We start from the raw sequence: 27,750 nt of genomic DNA on the forward strand, positions 1-27,750 counted from the left end.
ATCATAATTTTCAATTTTTTTTCATCATTTTCAACATTTCTTCTAATGTTTTATAAATCTATAACGTTATAATTATGCGCATTTTTAGGTTAAAATCGAGCCGGTTCAGAAAAATCACATAAAGAGCCAAGTGGTTGACGATGTATTAGAAATTCTCATCAAGAATGGCGAATTACCGCCGAGTGCCGCGCAAGATCCGGCTACTCCTACGACTCCGAATCGTCAGCTACAACAGAATCTGGTTTTTACCGCGCCGGCGGACAGTCCAACTCAATCCTTGGTCTTTACAGCCGCTAGTCCAATGAGTCCCATCAGTCCGATACCGATGGAAGTATCCCAGAGCGGTTGCTCAAGTCCATCAACACCGGCACCGCCACCGCCGCCGCCGTTGCCGTTAACGGCATTTTCCATTCAATTACCCAATGCGTTGCAACAATTGCAACAGCAGGAGGAGATCTCGTCCTTTAGTACGGATCTCTTGAATACCGAGGCCGAAATGGACACTGCTATGTTGCTCAGTCCTCAATCGACGCATCAAGCATCTCCAGATCCTCAGCCACCGCAAGAAGTGACTTCTTCAGATAATGCGAATTTGGATCTCAAAGTAAGTCTTCCTTTTTTCCTCTGGGAAAAAATTGTATTGAGAATAAAGAAAATTATGTTCTGACTTAATAATTAAAATAATATGTAATACAATTATCAAAAGTGAAAATATATATAGCGCTATTATTCTAATTGATATTTTATTCTTCAGGAACTAGGATTGGATTTGGAAACGTTAGATCCAATGGATTTTGTCCAGTTGGACTGTGACATGCCAATGGATATGGACGATCCTGATTGGCTAGACTCTCTGATGCCGCAATCGCCCACAACTTCTACAACATTGTCGTCATCCAACCATCAATCTACCATGCCGTCGATTAGTCTCTCGTCCGCCACAGATATCTATGATCCGCTCTTAGGCAGCAATCAATACTCCTTTGATCTCTTTAACATGGAAGACTCCGATTTCAAGATGTCATCCGATTTATCTCCAATGACATGGGACAAAGTAGACTTCGCGACCTAGCCCAAGATACTTTTTCGTAATCCGGCATTATGTACTTAATTCTCGGTAAGCAAACAAAAATATAATTCGAGAGAAAGAGACAAAGGGATGCGAATAGTCAGATTATTATATCCATTTGGTCGGATTTATCCGGTGCATTTTATATAACTCGTTTTGCGACATCCCTCTTTACCTCTGATGCATCTTATGACGAGCATATCGACGTTACATCGAACATGTACTTATACGCGCGCATCGAGATAAAAAGTGTTTCAGCACGTTTTTTGCAGCACAGGTTAAGTATTGAAAACATAATCATACTGCTGAAAAAGATAGTAACGCAATCGTAATCGTAAATAACAAGCAAGAACGAGAAGAATATGGACCAGTCCTTACAATGTTTGACGCGCGTGTTATCGCGCATTCTTCCTCGATCAATGACTACTAATTACACATTGTTATTTTGATCGATAAATACGATCGTTTTCGCGAAATAATCATCCGATAAATGCTTAAAATGAGCTTTGTGAGTGTTTCCCTTCTTGCATTCATGTAAAATTAAAATCCTCGATTAAATAGCAATGTGCGAGAATTAGAGTGAACGCTCTTATATATTAAAGGGAAAAAGGACGATAGTTCTGGAAACAATTGCAATGCTTTCAAAATTCTCCAAAGAATCTGCTTATTATACATTTTTAAGCTAGTTTTTACTGTTCAGTCGTGTGTTGCTTTTAATAATTGCGAGAAATATCGTGTGTGTCAAACAAAAGATGAGAAATACTGCGTATATATATGATCTTCTCAAATAAATTTTCCGCCCCCTAAATCGCTATCCTCCGCTCTCCCTTAATTGTAATCAATCGTAACATAACCGCATAATTATATATACTTACAAAATCTAATATAATACGATAATAATAATTATTATTATGTAAAAGTATACATATATACGCATATATATACGTATACACATATGTAAAATATACTTATATGCGCTTGACGTCTGCGAGTCAACTAACGTTCAGATACGCGAGTTCAAGGACTTTTCAGCGCAGCTATAAATATTTTCTAAGCTACAGAGCATGTGATGTTAGGAATTATTGCGTATTTTAATCGATAATCATTAATAATAGAGATGAGAAAAATCGTGGGAAAGGCTGCGCGCGAACAAGCTGCACAATCGTGCCGGGATCGGTTGCCACGGTGCAGTCCTTCGATCCTTCTCCCGCGACTAATTAATCTTTTTGAGATGTTTTGTAACATTCCATGTTTCCAAACTACGAACAAGAGAGATCAAAGCCACGCGTATCACGAGCCGCAATCACTACGCACATCGCATGAACGATTGCTATATTAATCGAAGAATCTTGTCTCGGAAATGTTGTGTCGGGCTATACAGTTACTTTGTAAAACTCTATAGCCGTGTATATTTCTGAAACGTTCTTCGAAGACCAAGCGGCTTCACGCGTTGACGTAACGACGAAGGACTGCGCCGGCGAGCTCGGTTATAAGAGAAAGAATATGTATGTATGTATGTTGTGTGTGTGTGTGTGTGTGTGTATGGGAAATTGTCTTAAAGAGCGTGGATGCTTATCTGTGAAAATATAAGAAAATCTCGGCTTAATTGCAACATGAAAAAATGATAACATTTTGCATGACAAATCTCATCTTTGAAAAAATCCAGCAAACATTTAAATAATGTAGAAATATGTGGAAATATTTTTTATATAATAATATATAATTGTATAATGTAATGTTTTTGCTTCTAATTATTTCAAAATTTAGATACTTTTTATCTAAAAAAATTTCTTTTTATATATTTGTAGTATCTTAAAATATCAATATTTTTCATAAAACTTAATAACAAATACGTCGATATTTTGTTAAAATATTATAGACAGCTACAGATTTTTTTTATGTATGTGTGTGTGTGTAATATGTGTTAATGTTTATGGACAGCGATGGTGCTATTTGAAACCCCAATATACTGCGATCGATTCTCTTTGAAAAATATCGTGGTTGTAATTTTTAAAAAGCCCTATATAGCGTTCCGAGTTTACCTCGCGATGGACGTGCCTCGAAGTGTCAATTCACGGCGAAATTTTTAGTTCCATGCGGGACTGATATTGTATAGTATGAAGAATGAGAGAGAATATATTATATTCGAATGAGTTATTAGTTTCGAATGAGAAAAGATTAACGAAGTTTGTTTTCATAGTCTAATTAGTGAAATGGCATTGGCCCGCGATCATCATTTCCTGTTCCCACGTTTACCAGAGAAGAAGCAAAAGAAAAAATGCAACATTCCAAACATATTCATGTTCCACGGAGAATTCTTAAGATCTCGAGGTACTGCCATGTTCCGTGTGCGCGAGAGCGCCTAATAGAGAGATGAGAAACGCGAGAACATGTATCATTGAATTCGAATTCGTCGAGACACGTGCAGAAGTAATTAACCCAAACTCAGTGCATTTAATTAGGAGTCTTCCTTTTCCCCAGTCAGAAGTCTTGACTTTTACAGCCTAACGCAGAAACATTTATTATTTTTATCGTACTGATAAGCGAACTTGATTCCGCAAATCTTATGAATTTCATAGTCTTGAGATTCATACCAATCGTGCCAATAGAACCGATCTCGATCACTTGGATACTTTTATAAATAGCATATAAATAGTATCAGAGCTCTCAAAAATATTTTTTTCATATCAAGTGGCTCTTACGCTGGTAATCAATTTGCAATGCTGTCGATTCAACAAAGATCGCTTTGTAATCGTGTTTTACTAACACTTGCATTTAATGTCTCATTTTTTAATCGCTTTCTTCTGCCGTTGTCTAAAGTTTCCAATCCTGAATCGTATCGTTAAAGTCGCTTTTAAACTTCCAAGTTAATGATACTCTTAAGTACTCTTAAAGTATGGCCTGAAACAGCGATGTCTGTCAAAGCAAACGGAACATGGCATCGGGGTGAACAACAAAGGTGCCAAAAATGAATATCCCTTGCTATTAGCATCACTTAGAAAATTCACATCTCACATCTCACCATCCCTTGCCATGACAATAAAAGTTTTATTGTTCTGTAAAATATTGTACATATATAATATTAGAAAGAGAGATTAAAAAAAGTGAGAAAGAAAGAGAGATAGTGTACGCGTGCGCGCAAGTGTGTGTGTGTGTGTGTGTGTGTGTGTGTGTGTGTGTGTGTGTGTGTGTGTGTGTGTGTGTGTGTTATGCAGCGGCGAGCTTGACGTAACAAATTTATTTAGAATAAAAAGATGTGCGATCATATAATGAAAAAATCAGATTCTTGTAAAAGATCGCGTCTCTATTTTATCGAATTCGTGTCGCAGCGAGCACCATGCTTAACGTTGTAATCGCATAATTATTTCAATTACAAGTCGTTCATCATGATTTTGCCGATGATTGATCGATCTGTCAGGCTGTGCGAATCTGGTAGTCTGTCGTGTGTAGTGCGTCTGCGGTGTATGTGCGTATACGTGTGAATAATGAATCTTTATAACTTGCGAGAGCAACCAAGAATGAAATAAACGCAGCCAAGCAAGGTGTAAAGCACATAAACCGATCGCATCTATACATAATATACAGAGCTTCAGCAAGTATATAATGAACCGCGCGATTGCATCAAGAGGAAAGAAATATAATAGTGTCGCACGTGAACACACATTTTATACGCGCATTGCAAGAAGAAGAAGATGGTATACATAAGTATTTTGTTATAAGTATCATTGAATTTATTGTAATGATATACTCTTAAGTAATGATCACGTAATTATTGCTAGAGAGAGTGTTATTTATTTTTATTTGTTGCGAATTTATCGATTGCCTTCCATTTGAGTAAAATAAATAAATATAAAGTTATTCGCTAAAACTCGCCTTTTTTCTATCTATTTTTCACATTATCATTATCAGAATTATGCATCAAAAAGTATTAATGAAAGGAGTTAATCAGCAAAAAATAATCGCAAAGTTAAAAAAACATAGATTCCTAGATTCTTCTAAGTTCATTTTATGCTATTAATCTCTTGATACTTTTCTAATTTTCAAGAGTTTACTTTCCTTTGACAATTTAATTCCAAGAATGCGATCCTAACATTTTAAAAATTATTTTCAATCTTTGAAATGCAAAAATTTTATTTTTAAAAATTAGAAAAGTTAAATTATAAATGATATTTATTATAATTGTATTTAATGCAATAACGATAAGTATAACGAAATGTATAAAACATGTTTTCTAATAAATAAATAATATGTGAGAATCTAAAATATAAAATATCTCATATTTACAAAAGATCTCAATTTAATAAATTTTAATACAATTTAATAAATTTTAACTATTTAATTATTTGATATAAAATATTTTAGTATAACGAGATATTATTAAAGACAGCTTACTTTAAATTTTCTTGACTACCAGTGGGCTCGCTGGACACAGAAATAATAGAAGATTGATGACATTACCGGCCATTTTGATTATACTGAAGACAATTACAAGAATTATTTAATTACAAATATTTTAGATCATCCAATTGTTATTTATTATCGAGAATATAAAATCTTTTATATACCCGTTACAAAAATAACAAAATAAACAATTTATCAAATATCAATTAATTAATTTGTATCAAATCAAGTAATCAAGTAATTTGTATCAAATCACTTATATAATATTAATATTTTATTATTTTATCGACCATACCTTTGTATGGTCGAAAATCTTTATTTTATTACCTACAATAACATGCAGCAAGTTTTTTTCCAGTCACACTAATTTCCGTAAGACGATCGGTCTTTAATAATATCTCGTCGGTGATAAAAAACAATGATAAAAGACAATAGTGTGCAATCAGCCATTTTCGGAACACTATAGTTGTGTCAGAAGCGGAGCATTATATAACAGCTGTTTTCGGAACACTCCAATCAGCTGTTTGCGAAACGCCGCTGGAATCAGCTGTTTCTAGAATACGAAGTCAATCATTTCGTCGCGCAGTGGATTTATCTCAGTTCATTTTCCTAAATTAGTATATTTGCATGTTTTTAATTGTCACAAAGTGCATAATTCAGGATGCATTCAAAATGCAAAGTATAATCTGGTAAAAATAACATCACTTAACACATGTCAGGTTAGAAGAATTAACCTCGCAACTAACTGACAGTATAAGTGTCAAAATTGTCAGGTATAGAAATTATTAATTATTTTCTAAGTGAATGAATTTGTCAACATTCATTGGCAACACATAAATTTTAATTATAATTTTTAATTTAACAAATGATTATTTATAAGATAAATATATTTTACAATAACTACAAGATGATTCTCATATTTATGCTTAAAAATTCTAAAATATATAATAAAAAAAATATTATTACACAAAATTAATGTAAATTGTTAATCTGCTGTGTAATAATTTATTTATATCTTTTTTTCGTATCTTTTTTGTAAAATGGTGTAATTTATATGTATCATCTATATTTATTTTACATAGGTATTTAAGAAATTTAAATATAATTGTGATAATGAAACGTAAAGCCGAATCGAATACGAGTAAATCAGAGGATTTAAATAAAAGTCACTGGACTGCTGGTTTACTTAAATCAATGAAAGATCCTGAATATATAGTCAAAGAAGATGACAAAATAATTGCCATTAAAGATAAGTATCCTAAAGCACAATTTCACTATTTGGTTTTATCAAAAGAGGATATTTTTTCCATATGGCAAGTGAAAAGGAATCATCAAGATTTGCTAATGCATATGCATAATATTGCTCGTGATCTTGTAGAAAAACAAACAGATCATGAATTCATGTGAGTTTTAGATTAAAATAAAACAATAGTATTCATAATATAATGACAGTAATAATATAAATATATAATGACTTCTAAAATAATTTTAAAATATCTATATAAATTGAATTATATTATTGTATATTTGATAAGTAAAATTATACTATTTTATAATTCTTATAGCATAGGTTATCATGCGATGCCAAGTATGCAAAGGCTGCATTTACATGTAATAAGCACGGATTTCAATAGTCCTTGTCTTAAAACTAAGTATCATTGGAATTCATTTACGACACCGTTCTTTTTACATTCTTCAGGTCAGATAGCCTTATCCTAATCGATATCCTTATTTGGATAAGCGTTTTAGATACAGATTGAATTTTAGATGTGTCCCGACAATTACACGAAGAAGGCGAAATCAAAAAAGTTTCTCCTGAAAGATGCAAAGAATACTTAAATACGCAATTGAAATGTCACAAATGCACACTACAACCGAAAAATATGCCAGCTTTGAAGAGACATATATTAACACACATTGATAAACAAAAGTAATAAAAACATTGAATATATATAAAATGTAATCTAATCTGTATGTGAATGTAATTTAATTTGTGTTTTGAATGTATATAAAATGTAACGTTTAATTTTTTTTCTCTTTGATTTGAAAATTATAAATTATTTCCAAAAAATGAATTACATACTTACATATATATTATTTAAAAAGAATTTTTATATCATGTATCATGTCAGTATGGCTTGATAAAAAACTAGCAAATTTTAAGTATTTGATACATTATGTATTTTAGAAATAAAATAAAATATTAATACACGATACAATTTAAGACTCTTTTACGCTACATAAATTACTATTTTAAAAAATAAATTAATATTTCTCATAAATATAATCTTACATAATAAGTCAAATCGAAGGAACTTTTTGGGATAGGAATTTCAGTTTGTAAAATGAATCGAGTGAACACAGGCTTTTTATGTGATATTTCGGAAAATTTACTATAAATAAATTTTATGTTATCCTTAATAGATCTTGGCGCCTATTAATATCAATTACATTCTAATTATTTACAAAGTCTTCTCGTAGGTTGCGCGAGTGTACATTGACGGTGTATGTTTGTACGTATAAGTGTATTATAAGTATGTGTGTATGTGTCGTATATATTATACTTAATCTGTATACATTTAGTAATACTGCAATTTATAGTTGAAGCGTTTCTGCTGTATCGAAACAGTAGGCATTTGAATATTCGCAAGGCCTTGCTGTTATTGCTTGCGTGTTTCGCAGATTCATAAACGGTTCCGCGACGATGTAAGGATTCCGATTTAAGTATTCATTTCCTCTGGGCAACTCTCTTTTTAGCTTAGTTAAATTAACTATCTCTTCTCTTAGGGAGCATAGCGCCTCGCCATGTCTCCCTACAAAGTCACGTTCGAATCGATTATCTTATTATGATATAATATAATGAGAAAGGGGTATTTTTTAACGCACAGAGTCCGAATAGGGCAACAGAAATCTGGAAAGCGGTATTTGACCATAAAAAAAATGTTCGTCAACGTTCTTTGCCCTTTTCGAAAAATCGATGCGTCATCGATTTCCCCATCGACTACCCCTGAGAAGAAGCACGCGTTCCCATCTGAAAGTTTGCAAGGCCTGCATAAAACGTAGGACCCGCAAAGTTTGCCGCGATGGAAACGACGCGCCCGATCCGTTCTCCCTATCTCGTATATAGAAAATGAAAAAATTTTGATGCGTGTGTGTGTGTGTGTGTATGTATGTGTATATGTATGTGTGATACGAGATCGGCGATCGGATTTGTAGTACGTAGTCTCTCTCTCTGCGGAAAAGAAGCACAACGTTGATGCGTTGATGTGTGATACATATTTACATATACTCGGATATTATATTTATCTACGTTCGAAAAAATATATTATATATATAAAGACTTCGCGCGATATATATGTGTATATATATATATATATATATATATATATATATATATAAACCAAAAAGTTTCGCGACAAAAGCACGTGCTTCGTTTGCGATGGAGAGATTACGCTGCTAAAATCGAGACGCGATTCGCTTAAAAGAAAGTTTTAAACTAGGCGAACTTCTCTCTCGGCGGTTCTCACTAGAAAAAAAAAGGGAATCTGATCGGGACACGACGATGGTTGTTCGCCCGTTCTCCGTTTTCGTCCGCCCGCACCGTACGCAGCCCGCCAAAAGCGGTCATTTTGACAAAGCCACTGGGCAAGCGAGAACAATGCCAATCCGTAAAAGAACGAATCACCATTTTTTCGAACATTGCACGGCGCAACGCGCGCAACCACCGATCAACCGTTCCAATCGTCCTCCCAATACCCTGTTTATGTCTGCATCGTGCGAGAGAGAAAGAAGGGGGAAAAACGACTAAAGGAGATTCTTTCGTTATAGCGGAATCGCGAACGAGCCGTATCGAGGATCAACGAGAATTAAATCTAAGCGCGGTTTTAATCTAACAAAACGTTTATACACGGTTTCCTTCCCTATCTATTATTCACATTTTTCTCATAAATATTTTATACACGTATATATATCTATATATCTTTTGTTACGCGTATATATTTAGTAATATACAACTTTATGTACATGTTCGGTCTACGGCTCGATCGCGATATCCCTGGTCGAATCACGCCTCGATTTTCTCTCTTATCAATGCGGTAGTATGTATTTACAATAAACGTATATACCTAAGAACAGCTAAGTCTAACGACAATAGTTGACGTGTAATATAGAATATATATAATATATATATGTACGCAATAACGTATAGCAACAACGCAGTGGTGACGATAGTAATAGTAATAGATAATAGTAGTATAGTAAGAGCGATATATATATATATATATAATAATATAAATAGTAAATACAGTCGCAGAGTGTGGTGATAGCGATAGTGTAACACTAGTCTCTGTAATCTCTATATACGACGAGTACGTTGCGAACCTCTCGCACTATATTTAAGAAGAAGGAAAATTATAATAATCAAGAATAAATAATTCGAGGCAAGTAACGATAGGAATAAATTAACAAAAAGCGAGGTCGTGTAATAATTAAATATCTAATTTATATTTTATATGCGAGGAAAATGAATACTCGTAATACTCGTACGCATACTCGACTGTCGCAACAATCACGCGAGCGATAATAATTATAATTTCTCTAAAAATTATAATAATCGTACTAATGATGACGTAATCGAACGACGGTACGCTCTAAACAAATTTTACTAGCGTTTCTTAAAGCTAAGCAACTCTCAAATGAGTCTATATTGCTATCTATCTAAGGTTCTTTCTCAGGTATGTAAAGTCTTTTGTGCAAAGGAGGGAAAACGAAGTCATTTTTCTCGTTCTCTATGACCACCATGTTCTCCACCGCTTCCTCTTTATATGAACGAACGTGCGGAGAGAAATACAAAAACCGATATCTCCCTTTTCTCAATTTCCGCTTCAATCTAATCATCAATCGCGCACGCTCGAATCCACGAGGGCCACGACGAAAAAGTGGAACTAAGCGGGGACAAAAACGCACGTAGTAAGACAACGATACTTGTTCTTTTCCTATTTACGTATTTACTATGTTACAGGATAATAAGTGTTTTTACGCGGCCTGCTCTTCATAGAAACGTGCTACAATATTTACAGAGAATATTTACGAAACAAGAGTACGAAGAAGAGTAACGAGGAACGACGATGGTGACGAATAATATTGTATATGTGTACGTATATGCATGTGAGTGGGCATGTATGTGTGTCATGTACGTGTGTAACATAGTGAAGAGAGCAAAGATCGCCCGGAACGTCGCGAGATTCCGGGGATCCTTTACAGGCAACGTAAACATCTCGTTAAAGCTGCACTGACTCGTTATCCTCCATTGTCCTTTTTGGCTAACCTCGACTAAATTGACTTCTAATTCGCAACGACGTACGCTGGGGTCGCGTTTTTGATTTCACCTAAATATTGCGCCGACGCGTATCAATTTGACTACACTTAAGAATAAAGTACAATAAACTATAATAGCACCGTGCGACGCATCACGAGGTGCCTGTAGGCAAAAGAAGATTTCCTTCCGGAATGCGCAATCCGATTTTTTTCTTTTCTTTTCCTTTTCCCCTCTCGAAACTGCGGATTTGCATGAAAATTTGATCATATGTGGGATTACGTACGTATCGCGAGAATACTAAAGCATCGAAATTTATGAATGCGTGGACTTTATCTTCCTTTGCCCCAGGTGACCTCGATCTCACGCCCGAGTTGAATACATCGCACGGCAGCAGATACTGCAAATACACGCAGCCGAAGCCTTAGCTAAAAATTTCTCTAATTCTCCGTCTATCCTTGTTTGTTTTACACGCGGTTTCAAACGGCCGCATGCGCGTCGTGCGATTCTTTCGCGAATAATGCGATTCTCCTCTAACAATAATAAATAGCGAACATAAGTAAGATAATAAACATCGCACGACGATCCTCGACGACGGAGAGATCGCGTTTCGGAATTATCTAATAAATTTTTGTCTAAACTGTACAGAGCGCGGTTCAGCGCGCGACAAGTCTACTAGTCTACTTTTTACAACGGGCTATACGCGAACAATCGATTCGCCGTCTTTTCTGTCGAGAACGGTCCAATCTTGGTCACTCACTGACTTTACCATTGCTCGTTATGTGTTCTGTATTTCGAATTTCTCCCGAGCGTCCTTTTCTAAGCGGCGGTCGTCTCCTGCAGGCCGTAGCAATGGACCCGCATCTCTTCGATAGCTCTGCACCATTCCAATGCGAATCCCTCGGGATCTTCGAGATAGTACGTCCTGTTTGGCTGTAAACGAAAAGACAAAAAGTTAGATATACTGTGCATATACTCCTTCGATAGATAGAATGGCTTGAAACATTTTCAATTGCAATTTTCTTCTTTATCAGAAAAGTATAAAAATACAATACGTGTCTTAGTTTTCTTTTACTAGAGTGATTTAAAAACACTCACCGTATGAACGAAGAAGATTTTGAAATTTTTCGGCTCGACCCTCAGTTCAGGGCTCCAGGGTATCTCGCCCTTGAGCACCATATTGAAGGGATCGATATAGTATAGGTGCGGTCCAGTAGTGAGCAGGAGCATTCTTCGTCTGGTGAACAGACCTTTCCTCTTGTTGACAAAGCCCTGCTTCAGTATCAGATTGCCCTCGACGAAGGTATCCCACTGATTCGTGGCGCGCTGTTTCTCCAGCCGCATCCTAATCTGCTCCGGCGTTAGATCGGCAATTTTGGCGCCGCCGTCGATGTTATTGTTGATCCTTCTTATTGGCTTCACCGCAGTCGCGGTAGTCTTCTTGACAGGTTTGTTGACGGCGCTCCGTTCCACGCTGGTAGTATTGGTGGTGGTGATGTCATCATCGTCGTCGGTGTCCTCGCCGATACCCAGTCCGAGGAGCCTAGTAAGTTGTTTGTCGTCCAAGCCAGGTTCGAGATTGTCGGGCACTCTATACTGCGATCTCAGCTCCTCGTGCTCCGACGTACCGGGAAGATACGGATAGATCGGCGGTGGTGTCTGCTCGTGGAGGGTCTCGAAATTAACGCCCTCGAAGAAGGGATGCGCTCGAATGCTGGGATAACCGACACCATGCGCGTCCAGAGCGCCCAATCGCTGTGTCGGCTCCAGAACCAAGAGTTGACTGACAAGCGACTTTGCCAGCTCGTCGAAACCGTCCGGTATCTCGTATTCGAGTTTCAGGATCTTTTGGAATATCATGTACTCGCTTCTAGAACGGAAAGGCGGCAAGCCGGCGACCATCTGGTAGACGATGCAGCCCAGGGCCCAGAGATCGGACGCCCTGCTCGCCGTTTTGTCGGTCAGTAACTCTGGTGACACGTACTGAGCGGTACCGACGAAGGAGCCCCTGCGTTCCCTGCGGTATTGCTGTTGCTGGGCGTCCGGGTCTCCGTCCGAGGTGGTGGTCGTCATCGTCGTCGTCGTTGTCGTCGTTTTCCGATTGTCGAGAATCTTGGCGCTGCCGAAGTCGGTGATTAGCACGTGCATCTTCTCGTCCAGCAGGATGTTTTCCGGCTTGAGATCCCGGTGAATGATACCGAGTCCGTGCAGGTACTCGAGACCGCGCAGAATCTCGGCCGAGTAAAACTTGGTGCACTCGATGTCGAAGGAGCCCACCTTGTTGATGTATGGCAGGAGCTCGCCGTTTTTAGCGTACGACAGGACGAAGTAGAGTCTCTCACTGTCCTGGAAGGTGCAGAACAAACGCACGAACGAATGTTTGGCGTCCGCGAGCATGTTCAACACGTCTTTTTCGAGCTTTACATACTCGGACTTCTTCTCCTTAAGTATGTGACGCTTCTCGCACACCTTGATCGCGTACTCTTTGCTGGTATGGATATCCTTGGCAATATAAACCTGTCGAATCGAAGCAGACTTGAGCTTTATTTCATACTTATTTTTTCACATTTAATTTAATCAAGTATTTAAGTATCTTATATTAATTTCTGTTACACGTAATCTTGCTTTACGTTTATATTTCACATAGAAGGAGGTGCAAAAAGAGACTTACGGTAGAGAAGCTTCCTTCGCCGATCACCTTGCCAAAGATGAAGTCCTTTGGGGTACGCTTGTGCGGTGGTGGGTTGATGGTGGTGAGGGTCGGGTTCGTCGTCGGTGGAACCCGGGGCGCCAGGGTGCTGGGCGGCGCCACCACACCATTGGTCACGTCGTTCGTCGGTGGAGACATTCTAGACACCGGCCCCTCCACCGTTACTGCCGGCTGTGGCGAAACGGTAAGCGCCTGGTTCGCCACACGCTGCAACCGAACATACGCGACTTGTCAGGCACACTATCCACGATCATCTGACACGTTCTATTTTCGCGCACGGATACTTATTTACTAAGCGGAGTCTACAGCCTTATCGATTTGCGACTTTATATCAATAACTATTTATAATATAAACTTGATAAGGTGTCATGAGTCAAGAGCCACACACGTGATAACTGTCGTCTTGTCTCTCGATTATTTTGCGATTCGTCGAGAATGAAAAAACGAGAAAAAGAAGGAGACGAGCGACGATCGCGGGAATCAGAAAATTGCGGGATTAAGACGACCGCCTCATCGCCCCTCCTGCACATTCGCATCGCGTCCTCATTATCCTTTCCGCTCCGGAAGACGCGAGAGACACTCGCGCAGAGGAGGAGGCACGAACCTCCCGTGTCCGGCATTTAACTCCTCTCATCCGCCAACGGTCGTCCGGTACCAGGAAATCACGTACCGGAAGCGTGACGTCACCGGGCCGGCACGTGGTCGCGCCGTGTCGTGCGGGTCAGTGGATGATGACAGCGCGGGAGGACAGAGCGACTGCGTTGTCACGCAGAAAAGTGGAAACGTATTCGCGCGGGCACGCGCGGCCCACGCGCGTTAGAAGATCAAGGCTGCACGCGGCCGAAGTCCAAAGTTTACGAGATTAATCGCGCGTGTTTCGTTATTTTCATGTACATTTATGTATTTATATATACCTATTCTTTTTTTACGCGGAAGCGCATCCTCTTTCGACTCGTGCGAGCTATATATGGAAGAAATATTCTAATCCGTGTTAGAGTTTAACGAGAATCGCTGGTTGACTTCGTTTGCATGTAGAACAGCTTTATAATGATGAGAACTTCAAGATGTATCGAGGAGAAGGGGATGATTCCGTTAACAAGGTTGCGACGCAAAATCGAAGGAACAGGAACGAGCCGTTTTCCCCGGCGGATTTCCTTCGTTACAACGGAACGATATTATTGTCAGCTACCTCTCTCGCTCTCTTCCTCTCGCAAGGAGAGAGAAAGCGTGATGCGTAGTGCGTAATTGCGACCCGTTTGCGAGACGCTCTTTATAATACGCTAAACGACTGGGCCGTTCTCTCACGCGCGCGATCTCCGGTTCCTCCTCTTCTCGTAAGAGGAAAAAAATCGCAAAGGGATCGGTACTGGAGCGTAAAAGGTATTATAGCGCGATACAGGTTGAGCAACAGATGTTCTACCTGGTACCTGCTCGCAGAGGGTTGAAGACGATTAAATACTGCTACGTTTAGAGAGGTATGAAATTCAATGGTCGAAGGGGTGAGAAGCCCTGAAACCGGCTCGGGTAGAACGTGTCGAGTGCCCGGGTATTTCCGTTCCCGAAGAGGATCACGATCGCGCGTGTTCTCGCGAAATAAATGTCCCTTTACGTGCGGTCCTAATCGTCCCTCGTTTCCGGCTCGAAAGACGATCGAGCTCTCTTCTTTCCGCTGTCATTATCATTGCACTTCCGTCGAAAAACGATCCCCAGTAGCGTCTCATATACAAAGCATCGCAACAGGTTTCCCGCCCTCGACAGGATGCGCGCAATTCTTCATTCGTCCTCCTTTCTTTCCCGTCTTCACATTGATAAAGATATTGCAGAAAATAAAAATCCAAACTTTGAACTTTGAATTCTGGAAATCTCGTTTCTATTATAATTTTTACTAATTTTTTTAAATTAGTTTTTAGAATTAAATATCTATAATGAAGCTTGCAATATTAAAATTTCGTTACTTATTGTTAGTCATATAGGAGTTTTATAATGAAACTTTTTCAATTCGAAAGTGGCTCGACATATTAATTACAAGAAAAATTCCGACCAACCCGACTTTCATCTTACAAACATGCACCTGTCGCAAAATAAAATAAAAATAAAGCTCCGAACGTTACAAACTCGACTCATACATTCTTGGTTATATATTTTCATATCATTAATCTTTGCGAATATCTTATTAGAATTAAATAATGACGGAATAATTATGTCTACTCTACTGGAAATCATGGCATGATGGATGACGCGAAACTGCAACTGGCGACAGCCTTACGCGCAGTTTGTTGAATCCAGCTTTACGATTATTTGCGACAGCTGTTCGACAAGGAAAAACACTCTTCGACGATGTGGAGAATCGCAATAATAATAATAATAATAATAATAATAATAATAACGATAATAATAATAATATTATAATAATCGCCAACGAGGCACGCGCGAAAAATGATATAATCGAATAAATTGCTCGCGAGCCGAGCGATTAATCTCGATTGTGATGTTTTCGCAATTATTTTCCCGAGCCGAGCGATTTATCACAGACCGGGAGTGATTTCGGCGAGAATTGCATAAGTCGACGACGATAAACACGAGTCGGTTCTTCTTATTTTAGTCTTTTCTTGCGAATCGCGTACACGGCCTGTCGTAATTTTCGTCGCGCGAATCCGGCGCGAAGGGTGAAAGAAGCCGCTAATAAAAATAAACCGTAAAACCCTCTCAGAAATCGTAAAACCAGAATGGACGGACGAACGTCCTACGAAAAACACGGGCAGGCATGTTGTTTATATAACAGCCGTGCAGGCGAATTAAGTTTTATCACTTCATCGAGCATTCGACTTTTATGATTTCCCGGCTCGCCTTAATGAAGCACTTGGCATTTGTCGGAGATGCAATGAGGGCGACGAATATTACGAATGTATTACTCCGGCATCCAGTTTCTTCGCAGGTGAAGAAAGAGCAGAGGAGAGAGAGTTTCTTTAAATCTTGTAACAATATTTTCTCTTAAAAATACAGCGATAGAAAGAAGTGGAACAAACCAAAAAACAAATACTACAATACAAATACCATACGGATATGTTTGTATTGGAAATTGGAAAAATTTTCTCAAAAATCAAAAAATTTTTATAGTATAGTAAATAAGAATAATAGAATATTAATGAACAATCGAACGACAAGGATACACGTGTAAAAAAATAGCAAACAAACAAAATTTTAATTTTCGAATAAATTTCGCGGTATCACGATCTCAAGAAAAATATTAATTGACTCTGCTGTCAATAATAACGGGAATAAATACAGAAATATCGAGGGAGAAATAAATCGCGGTGCGTAAAGAAGCCACGGATTAACGGCTCGCCAATCTAATAAAAAAATATCCGCTCGTGTGTCGTACACGTCATGACGGTGCGAGAAAGGGGAGAGAGCATGAGAGAGAAAGAGAGAGAAATAAAACGGACGGACGATAAAACCGAGGCCGGGGCGACGAAAAGCCGCAGGTACGGTAAATAGCGGTGAGATAGGAGCGATAAATACGCAACGCCCTAATTTCGCGCTACCCGCCCGTCGTCGGCCATCGATCACTCGTTTACGGGTGGAAGAAGGGGGAGTCGAACCATATGAGGTCGACAGAAATGTGGGGTATATAGTATATACTCGAGAAAGCACTCGCGGTGTACTCAATAGAGAGAGCTAAGATGATAAGAGCTATCGATGTCACGGTAAATCCACTCAAAATTGGCCGAAGAATAAACTGCTCATTTATCTTTAAGACATTCGATATTTAGAGAAAGCGTCCTCTCGGCACTGCAGAATTATATCCTAACGTCTTTCCTCTATAATTTAGGGAGAAAGAGAGAAAGAGAGAATGAAAGAGAACTAATACCGGACTCCGAGGGGCTGTGGCTGACCCAGACTGATCACCGAGCCGGGTGGTACCGAGACGGGCGTATCGTCTTCGCGGAGGGCGAAAACCCACAGCGGTGGGCCCTTTCCTTTCCTCTCCTTATCTACCTTTTCTCGTTCTTCTTCTTCTTCTTCTTCTTCTTCCCAGGCCGGTTACGAGGCGGGCCCCATGGCGTCAACCATCCGTGTCAGGCCGTCGACCTCGTCGACGAGCATTCGCCCGAGAATCAACGGCCCTTACTCGCTCACTTCTCTCTCTCTCTCTCTCCTTCTCGCACGTTCGCCTTGACTCCGCCTTGCCCCGCTAGTTTATTTATTTGCTTATCTATTCCTTTTGCCGCCAGTTCTCCTTCATCCTGCCTCCGCGTGCCGACGACGACGATATATAATCCAACCACCGAGGCATCAAATACCGAGCGTTCCGCAAACGCAAAGTCTCACCTCGATCGTCAGATATCGAGACGAGGTGGGGATCTCGCAGAAATAATCGATACGCGGGCGACAGTCCACTGTGGAATGACCTGGGAAGATTTGCTTAGATCGCAGATACCGCGCGGAAAGAGGTGGGGTATTTCGCTGAAGTATTTGAAAAGCAATCGGCGATATTTGAATTTCGGCCGGTTGAGCAAAGGCCCCGAGAGGATGTGGCCGGCGACCCACGGTCCCGCAAAATTTTGTAACTGCTATTTATAGAACGAGTTCGCGCGAGGACCGTCAGCGCAGGATTTAGAATCTGAGAATTCTAAGGAAAGAAATAAAAGAATATTTAAAAGAAATATATTCCTTCCTATAATCGTATGCAAAATTTCAATCTTTTAATTACCAGAATATATTTTTGTCGACGTTACTTCATCATTGATATAATCAGAGAATAACTTCCATTCCGTACATTTCGATCATAATCAAATAAGCTGCGAGAGCAAAAATATCGCACGAAGAAAATGATGTTCCATTTGAAAATAGCACACCGTGCGAATCACCACACGAATCCTACTATTACACACACATATACTATCGCCATCGTAGTTACTACTGCTCTATTCGTTTCGTATCTCGCGACGAAAAGGTTAAAGACTATTCTTGGAGCGCGTCGATACGCGAATCTATTTCCGGCGACGAGAGTATAAAAGGCGTGCGAAAAAGGAGCAGCGGCGGAGAAAAGGAAAGGTAAAGAGAAAGAAAGAGAGAGAGAGAGAGAGAGAGAGAGAGGCTCGCGCGCAACACGAGAGAGATCGACCGCTTTCCGGTACCCTCAGTATGTACGTATCTCTAGCTCGAGTATGCGCTCGTTCTCCGTCGCATATCCGCTACGCGTCCTTAGGGGCCTCGTCCCAGGACGAAATAAACTATCCGCGCATATCTTCGCTCTTTCTCTCTCGCTCCCGCTGAATCACCCTGTATACACCACTACCATCCAGCGGCATTCCAACGGACATTCTAATTTTAGCCCCGTGCGCGTCTCTTCTCTCTCTCTCTCTCTCCCTCCCTCTCTCTTTCTCGTGCACTCTGCCGTCTTCTCTCCGTCATCGTCTCCTCTCTCTCTTTCCTCTTTCGTCTTATGACGTTCTCTCCCGATACGCGCGGTTTTACCCTTTCCACCTCTCTCTATCCCTTCGCGAGACGCGCGGGCGGAGGACGAGGGAAGGCGAAGGAGAGTGCGATGCTCCCTGTATATATCCGCCGCCATTGCCCCTCTTCTCTCTTCTCACGCGTCCTTTCTCTCTCTCTCTCTCTCCCTCGTTTGCGCGCCGCTACTCTCGTTTTTGCCGCTCTCGCAGGTAAGGGACTACGCCTATTGGCGCAGGCGGCCAGCACTTTTGCCCGTGAATGAGATGTTTTGCATTCGCAGACGCTGAGAAACGTGTCGCGAGCGAGCGAGCGAACGAACGTGACTAAATTGGATCACGCGCCGCCGATGCCCGACGAGTAAAAGCGTTCGTTTGACGGAGAGAGACCGAGAGAGAATGAAATTGAATAGAATACGGTTTGTTCGGCGGTTCTAGTAGGGCGTGAGGCTCCTCTCGTCTCGACGAATGCGACGAGACAAGGATAGGTTTATGGAAAAATAAGCGTATCGAGATGGCACGTGAACAAGTAGAAGGAGAAAAGAACTCGGTATAGATTCTTTAATTATAAAGAGCTCATTAATTAAAACTCAATGTTGATTATAAGCGAGAGAGAAAATATTTGTATTAGACTTCGCAATAAATGTTTCCCAAGCGAATAAATGAAAGTGCAAAGTACACGATACGACAACAACTGTGACAGCACGAGTAGCAATAAATAAAGAGCCGACTGCCAAGTATCGAGGAAAAATAAGCGATAAGAAAAAAGAAAATACAAATCAATAATATCGTATTCGTGGAAGGAATGCGATAAGACTTGCAACAATATGTTAAGTGTTTATATCGATCGTAATATTTAATCGCCTTGTCGAATCGCCGAATCAGATAATGAAATTCTTTTCTAATTTATACCTCGGCTCATTATGGATCTATGTCACTACGATGTCATTAAGGAATAATGTATGAGCAATAGGTAAAACGTGAGATTAAATACTAGTTACAAAGTCTCTCTACGGGAAAGTTATGCGTCGATTTCGAAGTAGGAGACTTTGACAGAGCAACAGTCGACCTATAATATATTTCGACTTTGTTGCGATCTGCCTCGAAAATAGATGAGAGATGCTAATTCGAGGGGACTCTTAAAAATAATATTTCCGATCGAAGATACATAAATACGCTATATCGATGGTGTATTTTCCGATCGTAAGGAATACAGAAGAGGGAGGGGGGATAAAGACGCGCGGCAATAACGTTTCTAATGCACCGTTGTACCGTTATTGCCGTAGAACGTGCATATAGGTAAACATAGCTAATGCGTGTGCATATATTGTTAAATTGGATACTTGCGAATTAACGGAACCGTAACGCGCATATATATGTGCGTATAAATAAAATTAAAACAATTAAATACATGTCAATTTTTAATTATACGATTTTTAAGTACTAATTATACTTATGTAAATTATATATATAATTGGAGAGAAAATTAAATAAATGCGAGATTGTTGGCATTTAACAATATCGCGTAGTTTCGTTGTACTACGCAAACACCCTAAATTGTTTTTCTATCCTCGTGCAATTCTCGAGGTGAAGGTGAGCTTCCCGCGTTCTTCGCATCGTATAACAGTCGAGCAAAGTTTCGAGAATTATGCGCTAGATACGCGAGCGAGGGGGTTTAATCCAGAATGGGGTGGTTTCCCTCACGGGCGCGCGTAGATCATAATTTTGCCCGCGTTGGTATTTGCATTATGATACATTAATAGGAGCATTATCTACCGTAACGTTCGCGCGCAGTCTGTTTGTGTTTACGTCAAGTGTTAGCGTCAGAGAGGAATTATACAACAGCGAGATAATTACAAAAATATCGATATTTCGCCAGCTCGCAAAAAATCGGGGAAATCTTCGCGTTCTCTCAACTACATTTTTCTCGTTGTTTTCTTTTATTTTTTTCTTTTTATTTTTCTCTCCGCAACATTATCGAGATAACGCCATCGACCGTAATCGAGGTTCTCGAGACCTTTAAAGCCTGTTTTCTTTTTCACGCGGTATATCGACTATGTCGCATAAACAACCGATCGCGGACCAAACATGTTTTTCGGTCGACGTCTTACACAGTGACATATTCTCTTATACGCGGGCGTAACGGAAGATCTCGTTCGATCATTCGCGGTTCACGTGCTACGACCTTACGGCTTCCGTTGGTTTCGATAATCTCTTTTTTTATTTTTATTTCTAGTCACCAACAGGATGTCGCACGCGTGTTAAGCTGATACTCGGGAAGAGGGAGGGAGAGGCAGAGAGCCCGTTATCAGACTCGTCAAATATATTTGCCAAAAATAAAACAGCCCGAAATCACCTCGACGAGGTAAACGCGATACGGCGTCGGTAATTATTATGAAATTTACGCGAGATAAATTTTTCGATTCGCGAATGTCAAATGTTTTTTTTTCTTTCAATTCGTGAATTATGTACGCTCTGCGTCGTACATTTTTCTTCTATTGTGTTACTCGCTATTTGCTGCAATGCCGTATTATTTCTGACTTACGTCACGCGTTGTTTACGAGCGTTGCTGCATCGCGGGGAGACTTAATTGACGGGTCTCTAAGTAATTTCGCAGAATAACATAAATAACCCCGCGATAACAACGCGACGAGATATCCGCGATATCCGGCGAATTCGTTAAAATTAACCGCGATTGTAAACAACTTTCGGGCCCCTCAAGTCGAGGATACGGCTTTTACGGTTTTTGACGGAGTCGACGACGATGGCGGCGGTGAACGAATTTATTTAAATTCGAGCGAGTGTAAATTATTCATGCCGCGAGGCAGTATATTAACCTCTCGCTTTCTCTCTTTCTCCTTTCCGCTTCCTCGTCCCCCGTTATTTATTTCATCGAGAGGCCCGCCCGTTTCCCTCTTTTGCCCCGAAACGAACAAGTTCCACTCTTCGTCGGATCTCGCGTCTACCTCTCGAGTTTGCCGTAATGCCTGCGTAAACACCAATTTATTCCTCGATCGATTTGTACGTATCCTTGTTATCATCGAACGTATATCGCATTTCGCGAAAACAAATACCGTTTGTACGGCTAATGTCACGAGAGTATGGATTCTGTGAGAGAAGACGCTCGAATCAAACAGATTTTCAGATCGCGTTCATCGCCGATATTGCCGCCAATGCGACCAGGAAACGTTAAACAACATCGGCAACATCGGCACTACAAACAGCCTCATCATCGTCGATTATTCCGATCGCTTATCGCTCGCGCGCTTCCTCTCCGTATTATATATACATATATATATATCGAGACAAGTCAAAGCGTTTCTCTCCATCTCGATATACCCTACTTGCCTCGGCGTTTGCTTCGAGACCGAGCGATAGACGACTGCCGAAATTGATGCAAATCCATCTGCGTAGGGCGAATCTCGAGCGATTACGTCGATTACCGCACGTCTCTCGTCGCGACATCCCGTCACATCGATACGTACGCTCGATCTCGGGTTCGTTGGCACTATCGCGTAACGAGACCAGGTAGATTTAGCTACACATCCCCAGTTACACTGTATGTGTATACGCGCGCGACCTATCGCGTCCCTTCGATCTCCCTCGAGAGGACGATTTACGAGATGTACGAGAGACGGGTCGACCAATGAAGAAAGCAAAGGTCTCTTACCTTGAATAGTTTCTTAAGCCTCCGGTAGCCGCGATGTAATCGCGACACGTACTGCTTGTTGGAATCCAGTTTGATTGATTAAAGCCACAGTTGCGGGAACGAAGATGAAGGACCGAAACCGAAATGATGGGGATGTAGAGCGGGGTGGAAGAACAACTTTTTTTGGTCGCGGAATTGGATGTAGCGATGTAGCAGACGGATAATGATGCGGTGAAACTTGAAAAGCGGATCTGTGTCGCGGTTGTTGTTGTTGTTGCTCGATCTGACTAATGCTGTCGCGTCGTCGCGGTCGCCAATCACCGACTGCGTACACCCGACGACAGCGTTGTTTCTCGCGGGTCAGTCTCGGGTAGTACATATATATTGGCGTATATATGCATGCGCGGGAACCGAAGAACGAAAAACACGTTCGTGGCCGTTAAGAGCCGTTCGCTTACTGAATCCGACGGTTGGCGTGTCCCGGCTGCTAACCCGCGCTTTCTCCCCACCACGGCATCGCCCGAGTTGGCGGCAAGCTTCTCCGTCGCCCCACCTGGACCCGACCGTATTTCCCACCGTCGCGCGGGCTCCGAGAGCCGGTGGTGGGAGCCGCGCGTGAGGGGCTCCTCCGCCACCTCTCCGTCGTCATCGTCGTCATCGTCGTCGTCGTCGTCGTCGTCGCCGGGTAATCTTACCGCGGATCGTAAAGCACGCTTACCCCTGCGGTCAAGTGCGAAAATTGCAACGAAAGCACCGGGGCGCGCCTTCTCCTCGAGTAACGCTTCCTCGCGTCGTTTCCCGCATTCCAGGCAGCGTCGAGATCGGAAAGGGCGTCGGAGTTTGGGAGAATGAAAATTACGAGCGCCCTGTAGCGTGAGATTAATGACCCCGATGTGCCCGAAGAGAGACTCGGGCGAAATTCTGAATCGTGACGACGACACCGAGGTCTCTACTCGCTCGATTAAAGGGGTCGAAAGTGGCTTACCCGCGAGTATCCCTCCGCGTTATCGATGGTAAACAGCGTCGATTGTTTGTCACCGTCGCTGATCGCTCGCGACGACTTTACGTTGCGATTTCGAGCGAGCACCGCCGGAGGGGAAGCTCCGTCCGTCCGCGCGCGCGCGCGCGCGCGTGCGTCCATATGGTAGGGAGACAGGACGATTTCGCGCCCAGCGGATGGGGGAAACCAGGGAAACCCCACGCACGGCGCATGCACCGGCGGCCGAGTCGGTGGGGTTTCTCAACCGACGGCGCCAGAATCACCCCTCCCGTCGTCCTCTACTTCCCTCCCTCCTCTTCTCTTTCCTGCGTCCGGCAGCGAGCGACGACGGCGGCGGTGGCGGCGGTTGGTTCCTCGTCGGTGCACTCTCGCCTTGGAAGGGAGTGCACCGATCACACGCGCGGCGATATTCGCTCACTCTCTCTCCCTCTCTCTCTCTCTCTCCCTCCCTCTCCCTCTCTTCACCTCTCGCGCTCCCTCTTTATCCCTCCGACTCCGATGTGTTTGTTTGTTTATAGTCGCGTTCTGGGAAATACCCGATAGGAGTAACGGAGTCTCATACGCGCGCCATGCCGTGCTGCGTCGCTCGCATTCCCATTCTGGAGTTGCATCCGGTCGGTTCTCGGATTCCTCCGAGACTTCGAGAAGCGGCCGTATCCCCTGGTGCGACGGTATGCGCGCAGCCCGATTTCGGGATCCCTCGCTTCTTTCAAGACCCTTTTCCCGCCCTTTTTCCCGTTACCTGTACGCACTTCGGCCCCTTTCAACTTTTTCGAGAAAAGGATTTTTCTGAATGGACGTAAAACGGAAAATAAAAATCCGAAAAAGAAAAAAGCACGTTTCTACGTATATATGCGTCTATTTTCTCGATATTGTTAGAAGTAAAAGCGACGCGCCTTTCGTCATTAAAATAATCGACGTGGTACAAAGATTTACCTTCTCGTAAAATGATTGAAAAAGGAAGAAGCTCTATCCCGTGATGCGCAATCTTACATTTTTAGGCTAATATTACATTTGTCGTACGACAAATTTTTTAAGCATATTGATTGGCTGCGGGATAGAAAGTTTCTAAAGATTCAAAAAATTATTATCCCGCAGCCAATCAATGTGCTTAAAAAATTTGTCGTACGACAAATGTAATATCGGCCTTATACGTCACAGAGTTGAAAACGCGCGCATCCCATACTCGAGTTACTTTCGTATCCCGACACATCCGGTTATAATTTATTAATATAGACGGAACGATCGAGTGCACAGTCGTGATCGTTGATCATCGTCGACGGCGCGGCCGCGGGTTCCCTTCCGTAAATCTTCCTGACGCGTCGATAGATAATCCTCTCGGCGCGACTCGTGCGGTCGACGCGGACAGGCGTTGTTGAACACCCGGGATCGATAGGGGAGAAGGCGCGGAACGTTTATCCGGCTGCGTTTCGGAAAAACGTAGTCTACCTGTAATCTCAGGAATGCGCTACGTCATCGCGTAGCAATCCGCCGCGTAATGTGTACATACGCGCGCGCGTCTATCTGCAAAATCGCACGGCAAATATTGTACAATGATGTTGTGTAATGACGCGTGACGACGGCGCCGCGTGACCCGTACGAGGAAAACGTAATAGGAGCGTGTACGACGCGACGATAACGCGACCAAGAACGATGATTAATTAGGGACGACGACGGGGCGACGCCCCACGTTTAAGGCGTTAGAGGAATTACATATTTTCGGGCTCAACATTTTCAAAGGACATTCCTTCGGCTTTGCTTTCACCAACTTTTACGACGTCGATCTCCCGTAGTTTTGGGACCTGAATCTTGGCGTCCGACAGTTTCCTAAATCTCCTTATTTTCCAACTCTGCGCGCCCTAAATGGATGTTTATCTACAAAGTACACTTTAGATAACGTCGAATAAATTTACGCAATCGATCTATCGGTTTGCCTACGGCTCGAGAATGCCAGCTGTTTCTCGTTGTTTTCCAGTTTTTATCTGGTTTTCAGACGTGGAAGGTCGCTGGCAGGGGGGAATGTCCACACGGCCTGATATATCGAAGCGAACGTTTCCACGACGAGAAAGAGAGAACTCGTCGGGATTCTTCGGCGCGCATAACAACGATATAAAATTGCCGGCAATTATTCACCGAACGCTATGATAATAGGCTGCGCGATTTGCGGAAAAGTCGACAACGAACGCGGAGAATTCTCTCTTGGACTTTGCCGTCCGTGAGAAAAACGCTCGGGAAGTAAATAAGACACGTTGATGCGCGCAAACGCGAGTCGAAACGACGATATCGTTAGACGGATCGATAGAATATTGATCGGCCGCTGCGAAAAATACAGTGTCGCGTCGATTAATCGGCAGTCACATCGACGACGACGTCTTACATTCGTCATATGTGCAGATATATCCGCGTGAACGATCCTTAGATTCAAAGGGCCGGAACCCGCATTCGCTTTCCGACCATCGATGCGCGATAAATGTGCATCATGTGTGTCCCAGGCTTGTAAAATATTTTCAAAAGACCGGAAGTGAAGAAGACAAAGAACACAAAAACAGAAACGTCGTAAAAAGTTTTGTTTGACTTTGACATTTTTTTTTTCAAAGCGTCTAAAGCCGGAAAGCTACGGATTAAGCGATCAAAGGTCTTTCAAAAATAGTCGTACTGCTTTTGTTGTAACTTTTAGTGTAATCGAGACGGAAAAAGCTAAGAGAAATCAATGCTTAGATAAGGCCCGTTGACACAATAGTAAGATGTTTTGAAAACAAGAATACGATAAAATGTACTGTGTAAATAGCACGCCATTATAACATCTACCTTAGCGTAACTCGTAAAAAGATCTCATGGTTTGGGAAAATATTGTCGATGATAATAATATTTTTCCCTGCGTCTCTCGCTCTCGCGAAATTCAAAATATTTTTACATCAAGGGAGAGAGAGGTACGCATGACATCAACAACTTACAACTTGACATTCTTCTGGGGAGGCTTCCGCAGAGAATTTGCCGCACAGTCATCGAACTTAACGCTATCGTCATCGTCGCATTTGCTGTGTCGTCGCGGCAGAAACGACCGTAGCTCGACACGACAGAGAATTTCTCCGCGCGAAAATACACTTTTGCGAAATCGCCAACGGCCGGTTGTTCTGGTATGTCAACAAACAGAAATCCTTGTTCCCCTTCGGACGGATTTCCCCGCGTCCTCCGTCGCATCCCATCCCTCCCCCGCCGCCCTTTCTCTTTCTCTCGATCACGGCTCTGTCGGCGAAGGCCGCTCGCAACTTTCAAACGCGCAGCACGGTGAGAACAGTCGAATCATTGTTTGCATGATCGCGTCGTCGTCGTTGTCGTCGTAATCGTTTCGTCGCCGTCTTAGGCTCCCCTCTCGGGCGAAATGATGATAATGCAGACTCCGAAATTCGACCGCGGAATATTTTCGCGCGACGCGCCGTCGAGATCTTGATCTTCAGATTGTTGCTCGGCGACAAAAAGATTACTCTTTAGCGAGAGATACAGCGGTGTTTCGAATAATCTGATTGTAAAAAATGATGCGATATCCCTTCTTTTTAGCGAGATTGCAGTGATAAATGAACGCGGAGCGCTAATAATTATAAAATATTTATGGTAAGTAGTAAACACACAATAATAGAAAATAGAGTGCGCAAAAGTTCACGCATATAGACTTTCGATCCACGCATGGTGGAAGATGATCGAGCCGCACAGATGCGCGAGCTGGATGGTGACGCGTAATTAAGGATGTGCGAAATCGGGGTCGTGACTCGAAACTAATCCACAATGCGGAAGCGCGTATTTAGCTCACCCGGTATACAAGCGGATGGAGCGCGTCTTCTCTAGTGGCTTTACTCCGCGCCACTTTACATACGTACGTCGGTGCCAGAAAATCTGCTGGAAAATCGGTCACGGGTGACTAATCCGGTCGGAATCCGCGTTCGCGCGCGCGCGATTGTTCCGCGGCTTCGAGTCGTGGGAATCGAACGGTCAGATCGGTGCCGAAACCGGGAACGCGAAAGCAGAAATATATGGCGCATTAAGGCGTCATAATTCATTCGCGACGCAGAAGACGAGAGAAGCGATCATCTCTCTCTCTCTCTTCCTTTCTCTCTTTTCCTCCGTTACAATTTCTCTAGAATAAATTCCGTGAA

At 41.9% G+C, this 27,750-nt stretch overlaps 3 protein-coding genes and 1 long non-coding RNA gene across 13 annotated transcripts in view; 2 read left to right on the forward strand and 2 right to left on the reverse strand.

Annotated features, from left to right (window-relative positions):
- LOC145967056 (uncharacterized) overlaps nt 1-4,937 on the forward strand; it is a 178,097-nt gene extending 173,160 nt beyond the window's left edge. For all 6 annotated transcript variants that reach the window (XM_083091666.1, XM_083091664.1, XM_083091665.1 and 3 more), the window contains 2 exons: nt 89-604; nt 755-4,937. In XM_083091666.1, coding sequence (XP_082947792.1) covers nt 89-604; nt 755-1,072 — 834 coding nt within the window. In that variant the 3' untranslated portion in view covers nt 1,073-4,937. The remainder of the gene's footprint in view (nt 1-88; nt 605-754) is intronic.
- LOC145967075 (uncharacterized) lies at nt 106-6,274 on the reverse strand. The gene is made up of 3 exons (XR_014437285.1): nt 5,798-6,274; nt 5,462-5,544; nt 106-624 (listed from the first exon to the last, which is right to left on the reverse strand). It is a non-coding gene; the product is annotated as an uncharacterized LOC145967075 (long non-coding RNA).
- On the forward strand, nt 5,878-7,500 carry Aptx (aprataxin). The gene is made up of 4 exons (XM_083091700.1): nt 5,878-6,243; nt 6,553-6,873; nt 7,036-7,169; nt 7,238-7,500. The coding sequence occupies exons 2-4, from the start codon at nt 6,584-6,586 to the stop codon at nt 7,402-7,404; spliced, it is 591 nt and encodes a 196-aa protein (XP_082947826.1). The 5' UTR covers nt 5,878-6,243; nt 6,553-6,583; the 3' UTR covers nt 7,405-7,500.
- Nucleotides 7,501-7,820: 320 nt separating this feature from the next.
- Pdk1 (Phosphoinositide-dependent kinase 1) overlaps nt 7,821-27,750 on the reverse strand; it is a 304,096-nt gene continuing 284,166 nt past the window's right edge. For 3 of the 5 annotated variants that reach the window (XM_083091683.1, XM_083091684.1, XM_083091682.1), the window contains 3 exons: nt 13,456-13,701; nt 11,883-13,301; nt 7,821-11,717 (listed from right to left, as the gene is read on the reverse strand). In XM_083091683.1, the coding sequence (XP_082947809.1) occupies nt 11,604-11,717; nt 11,883-13,301; nt 13,456-13,701 (1,779 nt within the window). In that variant the 3' untranslated portion in view covers nt 7,821-11,603. The other 2 variants (XM_083091685.1, XM_083091681.1) reach the window with 2 other exon arrangements.

This window comes from Camponotus vicinus, unplaced genomic scaffold, assembly GCF_025532165.1.
Source record: "Camponotus vicinus isolate PSW18456_S1 unplaced genomic scaffold, iyCamVici1.0 SCAF_2, whole genome shotgun sequence".
Taxonomy (NCBI): Eukaryota; Metazoa; Arthropoda; class Insecta; order Hymenoptera; family Formicidae; genus Camponotus; species Camponotus vicinus.